Here is a 10,363-nt window from a genome sequence, read left to right as displayed (position 1 = left end):
TCTATGTTAATATTCATGTCGACAGGGTAAGTTAATGAGGCCCAAGCTCATTTTATTATCTTTCATCTGACTGAAGCTTTAAGCTTCTACCAGCACAGCCTGGGATATGCACTCTGCATGCTGGATGAAGAGAAGCAGTTTATTCTTGAGCATTTCTACTGCACAGACACAAGTGCTCTGTGGTTGGTGTTCCCCATATGGGAAAGTTAATTTTATTTCTGTCTTGCTTGAAAACAAACAAACAATAAGTCAGCAACATAAAAAAAAAAAAGAAAAGGCAAAAACAAGGGGTATGAAAAGAAATGCAAGCATGCCTGTGAGCTGGGTGTGCACGTTTTCCATTGTAGAAGACAATGATGTTTGATGATTGCTGACGTACACTGGGAAAAAAATAGAGCATATTTGAAAGGAGACTGTATTAAAATAGTCACTTTTTGATTCTTGAAATTATTTTTATCACATTTGGGTCTCCTGAATTGTTCGCTCCTCATGATTTCTCAAGTAAGGACTGACAGCCTTTTCAGAAAAATTTGAACATCTCAGATGTTCCAGCATCAGTAAGAACTGCACAAAGAACAATGGAGACAGCACGTGGAGTTAGGCAAGTAAAGTAGATGTAAAGTAGATGAAAAGAGAAAAAAAAAAAAAAAAGAAAATAAAGATGAAGTGTGAAGCTGTGCAACCTTTCTGGATATTCCACTGTGAAGAAATGTAGTTTAAAGTGGGTCTAGCTGCTGGATGCCCCAACAACTCTTCCTGTCTGCAGTACAATGGGGTGCTGGAGCAGAGTTGATCAGCTCCAGGATGATGAAGGAGAATTTTCACCTTGGTAGTTTTTAAAAGACTCAGTCAGGAGACTTTATTAAAGCCTGGAAGAAGAGAGGAGCAGTTGGTCTTCCTAGATCAGGTTAGCATAAAAATTCAAAGCAAACTTCTTTTGAGAGGACTGGGTGGGCAGCTAACACAACTGCATCTGTCCCACGGCAAAACAAGTAACTTGCTGCTCAGTGAGGGGAGATCTGAGAGTCACAGAAGCATTTATGTTGGAAAGGATCTCTGAGATTTTTCAGTCCAGCCTTTGACCACCATGTCAACTAGACCACAGCAATGAGTGCCACGTTCAGTCTCACATTGAACACCTCCCTGGGCAGTCTGTTCCAATGTTTAATAACCCTTTCCATGAAGAAATTCTTCCTGATGTCCAACCCAAACCTTCCCTGGCACAGCTTGAGGCTCTGTTATCTTTTCCTGTTTGCTTGGGAAATGAGGTTGACCCTCACTTGCTACAAACTTCTTTCAGGTAGCTTCAGATGCCTTCAGGTTCATCAGTTTGTCGCTCCTACCACTGCAATGCTCTGCTACAGACCAGTTAGAAAAATGTCTTTATATGTCTTTCCATACTCATTAAAATTTTTCTGGTCTCTAGTAGGAACAGTTTTGCAAAAAATGACAGTATCATATAGACCAAGATGAGATGGAAGGAAGCACAGGTTAACACAAGGCAATAAAAAGGCCTGTGGAGAATTCATATGTGCAAGGCTGAATTTCAAGTTGTCTTCACCCTCAAAAGGTTACATGCAATCTTCTGCAGGATGAAGGCAGCTTTAATTAGCAGTGAGCAAATGAGCCCCAGTGGGTGGAGCAGGCAGGTTGGATCCCAGGTTGTGGCAACCCAGATGAGTTGCTCAAAGATAACTGAAAGCTGTCCTTTAACTCAATGGGCCATTAAACCTGGGATGTTTTTATATGATTTTGTTTTGAAATTCTTTTCATTTGTCTCAGTGAGATAGCTCTGAAAGTTTTGAGCTGCAGCAAGTACTGTTATTTGTTTGCATGGATTATGCTGGAACAACTCAGGAGTTTTCCCCACTTTGCTGAGCTTTGCTCTCATAATAAATTGTTTATTTAAGTTTAAATGTCAGTTAATTCCCAAGTGAAAAAATTCTTGCATTTTAAAATTAAAACAAGGCAGAAGAGATAGAATATTTTGGGAGAGAAAAGAATAAAAAGTTTGCAAAGAATGGGGATACTTACTAGAGAAATATTCTTTATCACCCAGCAGTGCAACAGATGTCCAGTTGTATACTTTCAGTTTGGAGAGTTTATAGTCTCAAAGTAAAATTCTATGGAGGCCTCTGAAAACAATAAACTATGTGTACATAGGAAGAATAATGAAATATTCCTTCTCCCCCCACCCTGATTACGGCAGCCTAGTTAAAAAAACTTTTTTTGTCTGTAAGAACCAGTGTCTGTAAAATTTTTGTAAGGATTGGTAATTTGCAAGCTGCACACTCCTGCAGCCTTTCAGTAATGATGAAAGCCTAGAAACAGCCTAGGATATTGAGGTACTGAACTGAATTTCAAACTTTGAGCCTACTAGATTCTGAGGTCAAAATTTGGAGGAAGGTTGCTCCCATTTTAGTTACTAGCAACACCAAGGCAGTTAGTGACAGTGTTGGCTTAGTTTCTGACAATTTTAACAGCTTTATTTGTACAGCCAGCTTTCTGGGATGACAGTGACTACTATCTTTTGCTAGGCGAGCTCATATCTGATGCTGACATTGATGTATCTTCCTCAGAAGTGATTGCAGTTGAATCCCTTGTTCATTTTCATCTTTATGGCTCTCAAGCCATCTTCTTGTATGTGTGTGTTGGTTGTTTTGATATTTTTCCTCTTTTTTCCCCATGAACTTTTTTGCATTTCTCAAATAGTGTCTTCCAGTGACATTAGTATGAGCCAAGGCAAACTGAAGAGGATTTCTTTCCAGTGTTGAGTCAGGATGAATTGTGGGGCTTATGGAATTCTTAACCTCGTCACACTCCCTCTGCAACCCCAGTGTGAAGTTACTGTCCTTGCTCCCCATGTTATTAGTGTCCTTCACCCACCACTCACCATGAGGAGAGTCAGTGTATTTGGAATTGTGACTGCCTTTATGATGAGCAACTAACGCATTTTTTCCTTTCACCTTTCTGGAGGAGAAGCTGATCCATGCTCAGCAATTTGCTCTTCTCAGCAGGTCTTTTAGAGGCACCTCTATTTGCAGATGACCTTCTCACTCAGGCAGGTGGTCCTAGCACCTTTTCAGGAGATATTGCCTTTATCTCCTGAACTGCTCAAGAGATGACTTTCACCTCTACTATTTTGTCTCTGTCTCTCTGCTTCAGACACAGGAGTAGCAGGGGAAAAGGTGAAGGGTTTCTCAGGTTGGAGGAATGGTTTTGTTCCCTGGAGTAGTAAGAGCTGTCCTTGTGGTATGTTGTACATGATGTGTCCAAAGTAAAAGAAGCTTTTACAGTGCTTCCCAAAGAGGGATACTTGTGTTCTGGAGAATACTTTGCTCTTTGCTCATGCTGGTTTGTATCACCAGTTGACAGCTTGCTTAATCATGTGGAGTAGTTTTATATCAGCTAGCTTGTTTGGTGAGGATGTGAGGTTCCTGCCTCCTGTAGAAGAGGTGTATCCATCCCTCTGCTGGGAGGGGGTGCCTGGTGCTTGGATTCTGGAGTACCCTTAGACAAGGCAGAGTAGGAGCCATTTGGGTAACAGTACAGCAGAGCACTTTATGAAGACAAAGTCATATGTATGTTTTCGTGCCTGCTGTTTTCCAGTTTTTCATTTCTGCATCATGCTCCATTTTGCTTTCAAACAGGGAATGTTCAGATGTAAAGGCTCAGGATTTTGTGGCAGAGTGGGCCAGGACCAAGGAGAATTAATTCTGAGCTAGGGAACGCTTGTGTGTTTATGTGCTTGGAATAGCTTTTGCTTTTAAATGTTTGACAAATTCCCAAAGCAGGAGGTTGCATGGGTGTCTCTGCCTTGCTGCTCATGGTGTTTTCCAGGCCATTAATGTTGAGGTGCTCATACTTTCTCTGTGTCCTGCCTGTGCTCTCTGCAGCATGCACACATACACACACTCCCTGCTCCACGCCTGCCCTCTATTTTCCAGTCAATTTAACTTACCTGAATGGACACCTTCACATCTGTGGCATGCTTTGCTACCAGCAGCAGCTCCTCTGCTCAAGCAGGCATCCCACATTGCTGAGGGCAGTGGTAGGTAGGTGGGTAGGTGGGTGGTGTGGTCCCTGAGGAGGTTGCATCTCTAGGTTGTGAATGTAATTGACACTCTTAACTTCTGCTGCACTCATTGCATGTGGGCACAGGATCAATCCTGGTCAAAGCCAGTATTTGCCAGCTCATGACGGTGTCTGTCCTTCTCCTGAAGCTCAAGGCCTTGTGAGCTCCTTTTTGCTATGCTCCTTGCTGCTATTGAGCCAGCCCAAAGGCTGCTTGCTGCTGGTACCTACAGAGCCTGTCCTCAGATCTATTTAACCTCTACTCAATTTAGCCTCTAAAGTTAAGGAATTTTTTTTAAATCCTTGTATGATGCTTAGCTTTGATGAGCATCCATAAAAAAAAAAAAAAGTAGCAGCCACTTTCTTTGGGGAAGTGAAGGATTGTCTCAGTGTTTGGAGATGCCTCTTCTACCTTTCTCATCCCGCATGTCCTTCCCTCTTTCCCTTCATTTGTCCTGCTTCAGCACTTCATCATCAAGGGGTGCAGCTTAAATCAGCTGCAGATTGCAAAGCTGGTGGTTCAAAATGTCTGCAGGTTGTCTGTGGCAACACCGACGTGGCAGTACTGCCACCAAAGGCTGCTCTTGCCAGCAACTTGGGCTCTTCCTTTCCCACCTTCTCCAAAGCATCTCTAGACCCTCTATTGATCCTCTGCAATGTCATTGAGTGAGTAGTGACAAGCACAGTAGTGCTCTCAGAGTCCTGATCAACTCAAGAGGCAGAGTGCTCTTGAAAGTGCACTCATGAATAATATTCAGGCATATTAAAGTAATGGCTGTAAGTACTATTCACTGTGTCAAGAGATGGAAAAGGCAGTTAGTAACTGAGAACTGAACTCTGATAAAAATCATGATGCTTTAACCATTGTAATAAATCTGTCAGTCTTCTCAGACAGTGAGCAGAAAATCCCTATTAAACAAGTCAGTGACAGGGAGAGTCAGCTTGCTGAATAGGCAAACCAGCCCATCCTTTGGACTGTGGTCTGAGAACAAAATAAAGTCCTGCTGATATCCATAGGGTGCTGTGGAAATGCTGGGACAAGCCTTGCTGGTCTGGCTTCCAGCACCTAAGCAATCCTGACCAAAGATCAGCAGAAACACTAATCCAATCTTGGGAAGAATGGGCACATTGTTCTGAGACTTGTAATGAACAAACAAGTTCTGAAAAGATCAGAAAAGATTTGATTATCAACCTTTAAGGAAAGGTATTAAAGCTTGGAAAAAAAAAAAGAAAAAAAAAAAGAGGCAAATGCTCTTTCCTTACCTTACCTTCCTTGATTTTATTTATTTGAAAGTACTGCTGCAAGATTAACAATCTTCCATTAATTCAATGGCAAGCTTATGATTGTATAGAATACATATCTGTTGTGGCTGTGGAAACTCAATGATTCAGGTAAAGTTGTTCTGCTGGCATCTCCCTCTTTTTTTCCATGACCCTTTAAAGTAATATTTCACTTTGTTCTGGTTTCCTATTATTCATGAGCAATTCTAAGTTCTTCACATCCTCCCACAATTTCTGGTTGAATATAGGTTTCACATTGAAGTTGTTCTGTACTTTTTCTTTTCTTGAATGAGCTTTGATGTGTCTGTTTGAGTTTCTCTTGCCATCTGGTATTCTGCACTGAGAGCCACGATCCACACTGTTAACTCCTCACCGGTATCATGTCTTTTTGCATATGTTCAGAGGGACTTCTAAGATGCATCAGAAATCTACTGGAAAACCATTTGTAGTGGTCCTAATTCCCACATCTTGGGCTTTATGACATTTTGTGCTGGCTTGAGTATGCTCCCCTGTTGAAAAGCAAGCAGCTCAAAATGCACCTTCCTCTTACTTTCTCATTGTCCAACATTCCTGCCCTCTTCCTGTTTTGGCATGCTGAAGAACCTGCTTTAAGACACAAACCCCACCACCTTCACAAAACTAGATGGAGGGGCTTAGTGTTTGCCTTCACGCAACAATTGGTGTTTATTCTCAGAAAGTTCTCCTTTGTCAATGCAGAGATTTTACTAATGAGCTGGAACATTGGCTCAACTCCAATAACTTGTGTGAAATAGTAAAATATTTCTTTTTCTTCTGAATTCACATTCACTGTGGGGCAAGACAGAACAGTGTGTGGGCTAAGTGTGGTTTGGATATAAATGTTCAGTACATGTTTTGATAATTTTCCCATTTAATAAAGGTCTTAGACTTCACTCTTGTGTACTGCAGTAATTGTATTTCAGGGCAGAGGCTCATCTATCTATTATCTCCAAATGCAAACTGTTCAACAACTAGGATGTGTACTTTTATTAAAATGTAGTGTTCTAATAGGATTCCACTTTCTCCAAGGAGGCTTTTATATATACCTGTGCTTATAAATATACACACACACACACAATCTCATTAAAAATGATTTTGCAATGGGGGAGGAGGGCTTTGAGTCCAAAAAGCTAAGTTTTATATATTTTATTCATAAAAACAGATTTGCAACAATTTATTAAAAATTGATCTCATGCAGTATAAGGTTATACAAGAAATTCTTCATTTACATTTTATTCTGGCAGTTCCAGTCTAGTTTAAAGCATTTTGTGCACTAACATCATTGGAAAATGCCATTGGGGCACAGCCTCTTCATAAATTTACAGTACATTTTTGCTGCAGTATAAAAGAACAGAAACATTAAATAGCTATATTCACTTGGTTGGTCTTGTTATCTGCAGTAAAGTAAAAAAAAAAAATGTTATGGGAGAAACTACAGTATCATTGAGACAAAGAATGTACTGCATGGTTTAAACCTAATAAACGTCACACAGTCAGTATTCACGAAGTTACAGACACACACACACACACACACACTCACCTCCAGTGGTCCGATACTTCTGAATTATTTTCTTTTTCCTGCTAAATTGGAATAATATTTCTACAGAGATCTTTGTGTATACATTATATACAATATTGTAATTTTCTCTTTTTAAAAATTAACATTCCTTTTAAAATAAACCAGGCCCTGATGATATTAATAAAGCAAGAGAATACTGTCAACACACATTGAGTGACGACGTCAGTGTTTAGTGCTTAAACAGAGTAATGAGTTCTAGTTTATCTGTGTTTATACTTACATGGTTTTTTGTTCTAAAAGCTACAGATATTTCCATAACCTCTCTTACTGTATGTGCCAAGTGAAATATTTTGTGATGCTCCTGATTGTACAATTCAGATGCATATTCATGTTGGTTTTGGCCACTATGAGGTGCATTTTGTTTTTAATGGAGATTTATGCTAGCTTGTCAAAGCTGCAGTTAAATCCCTCAGCTAATGAACCCCTTCGGCTGTGCTTCAGTCATTGCTGATTTGTAGACCTTTGTACCAATGTCATTCCAAAGGTTTTGTCTGAGGGGCACAAGTGTTGATTAAAAAAAACTGAGAGCCCAGTGGGTGCTTCATGTGGTTTTTTTTCCCCCCTACTTTTAGCAAACAGCCCTGGCAGTGAGAGGACACATTTCCAGTCCCTTGGAAAAAGAAGCTGCATGTGTGTCTCACCCGTGCCTGAGGGTTTGGCTCCAGAGTTGGTCCAGACGGTACATCGCTATCGTTCCTCCTAATTACTTTGGTTCAGGGAAAGGAGATGAAGTATAAAATCCATTGCTTTTTTTTCACAGTCCTTTCAGGATTCAGGTAAAATATTCTGTTGGCAAATTTGATTTGTCCTCTCCTATCCTCTACAACTGTCACACGTACGCAGGTACGAAGCAAACATAGTGTATATTCACATCTGTGTGCCCTGCAGGCTTTGCCCGCAGCAGCAAAGTGCTGTGCCCTAATCCCTCCCCCCCAAGTCCACTAAATTAATTTTATTGTAGTTAAGTGTGACACAATTCAAACAAACTAGGAAAAACAATTCATCCTGTGGCATTAAGACTTTACTACGCACCTGTCCTCAGTTTCCTGGGTTGTCAGCCCTAGGACTTTTTCAGACAGTTTAGTGTGTTATGGTTGGTGATGTTTATCCTGAAATAGGTGCAGAAACTTTGCTAAAAGCGAAGCTGCAGATGGTCAGCAGTCACTACCATTGCCCTGGAGAAGGGTGAAGTGCTCTGCCTGCAATCAGCAGCTCTCCAGCTGGTGGCAACTCAGAGCTGGAGCTTCAGGCTCTGCTTGGGTTACACATACAGCTGCAAGGTAAAGGTGACCCTGCTCACAGCACTGCAGAGTCTCAATGGCACCCGAGGAGTCATTTCTCACAATTCATCTTTCCTACTAAACATCATCCCTGAAATGAAAAAAAAGCAAGACTAACCAGTGCAGAATGTTTCCAGCAATTTAACACAACTCTTGTAAAAATGAGTGTATCTATTCCAACATGTTATAACTCGACCACTACATTTTCCTTACATGGATACAGTATAGAATTGCATGTTCTCAGCAGCCACATAAAGCTCTGTGACATTTGAGTGTTTTTTGTTTTTTTTTTTCCCTAGTGTCTTTTTTGCAAGATCCATACATCCCAGCCTCCTTGTTGCTAGTAGAAATTTTGGAAGAAACATTTTTCAGTGACTTCTAGGTGAAGAAATAAAAACTCCATGAATAAGGCTACAGATCAAACTCTTTGTGTCCTCCTTTGCTTTTTCACACGAGTTACGTGGGCACTCCTGTGACGAGGGCCTCAGCAGAAGTTCCTCTGCAGTAAGAGCCAATGTTACATGTTTGTAGCAGAGTTCTAGGTCAGATGTTTAGTCCAGTCATTGAGTACTTAAAAGCAGTTCAGGAAGCACTGATCTCCCCCTCCTACAGCCCTGAAACCATCACTCGGAAGGAGGGTGGCACGTGTCTGTGCCGAGGGCTGGCACTGGGGCTTACACACGGGCTGGCACAGCTGGCATCAACTCCTCCTATGGACGGCAGGTAGGCGTGATGAAGGATGGGCAGCTGCAAGGACAGCCGGCGCTGTATGCTGCGGGAGAGATGGGGAGAGGAATGTTAGCCAAGGGGCAGATGGAATACATCACATGGCTGAACTGCTCCCAGGCTGCTGCGAGGGAGCTCCCTGGGCCTGCTGCTGTGACCCACAGGGCTAATTCCGAGAGCACTGTGCTTGCTGATGCTGAACTCTGCCACCATGACTTTGTTCTCCTCTTGGGGAATTTTGCTGACAGGTTAGACATGACACTTAAAAAACTAAGTGGGCTTTCTCAACATCCCACAACCTTCTGAAATTTCCAGCCACCTCCAGGTTAATTGTTAGACTGCTGACACCAAGAAAAGGGAGTATGAATTTGCAAGGATGGTGTATGGCTTGGTGACCCCCACCCCTTGCAAAGCGATCTACTGCCTGCAGAGCCCCATCCAACTGTGTAGACGTGCATGAGGTCACAGACTGAGTGAAGCCATGCATCACCTAGCACAAGGATGTCAGTACTAAGGATGGCACTTCTGCAACTCCAGCTAAAGCAAACACAAGTGCATGGTGGGAGGGATTTGGGACTGATGGCTTTTTCCTCTTTTAAGTAGTTAATCTTTAAAGTTTGGGTCTGTGCTTTTGAGGTGATAGATGCTTTTGAGTTCTCTCAGTCAGTGCTATGGGACTGAGGAGCTGGCATTCTAAAAGCAGTCCTGCTCAGCACCCATACTAAAATTCAGTGTTCTGGAACCCAACATTCTGTATTTCCAAGTGGATTGGCATCATGATAACAAGTATAGTTTTTTTAAAAAAATAAATATTAAATCATGCTCACAGGCTCATATAAGGCCTTTTCTTGGAGAGGATGGTGCCATGAGAAAAGGACTCTGTTACTCCTGTGCTGTGGATATACTAGCACCTTTCACAAAATCAAAATCCTGTTGAGGTTTGCTAATGTAAAAAATTTTTTTAGTCATTTTATCATCAGAGTGGCTTTGGAGTCATTCACCCTTGAAACACAGAGACACTTCCTTAAGAGAAGAGAGATATCAAAGTGACTGAGCTGAAGACTGGCTTTTGGATTTCAGAACAAAAATGTCCATAGAAAGCATTGTATAAAAGTATATAATAGAGTTTTAAAGATAAAAATAGAATTTTAAATTTATGTTTGCTCATTATCTGATATAATGACAGTGTACAGAAAGGTCTTTATAAGAGGTGTTTGTTTGAAAGCTACCCTTTGGACAGCCTTTTTGATTCAAATGACATTTAATAGCTTTTTTGCTTTGTGTTATGCAACAAAGACAGATACTAAGGCATCCATTGCACTGTTTGGGGACCAAGCAGTATAGCTTTTAAGTTCAAACAGAAAGAAATTTTGAGTTTTTCTCTTTAGTTTCTTCACTATAAACT

General features: G+C 41.2%; 1 protein-coding gene across 1 annotated transcript in view; it reads right to left on the bottom strand.

The window, feature by feature from the left end:
- Positions 1-6,504: 6,504 nt before the first annotated feature.
- GABBR2 (gamma-aminobutyric acid type B receptor subunit 2) overlaps positions 6,505-10,363 on the bottom strand; it is a 456,189-nt gene continuing 452,330 nt past the window's right edge. The window contains exon 20 of the mRNA XM_015618642.3: positions 6,505-9,004. Coding sequence (XP_015474128.1) covers positions 8,839-9,004 — 166 coding nt within the window. The 3' untranslated portion in view covers positions 6,505-8,838. The remainder of the gene's footprint in view (positions 9,005-10,363) is intronic.

This window comes from Parus major, chromosome 2, assembly GCF_001522545.3.
Source record: "Parus major isolate Abel chromosome 2, Parus_major1.1, whole genome shotgun sequence".
NCBI lineage: Eukaryota > Metazoa > Chordata > Aves > Passeriformes > Paridae > Parus > Parus major.
Note: the sequence above shows the minus strand (reverse complement) of the source record. Positions and strands in the feature narration are given on the sequence as shown.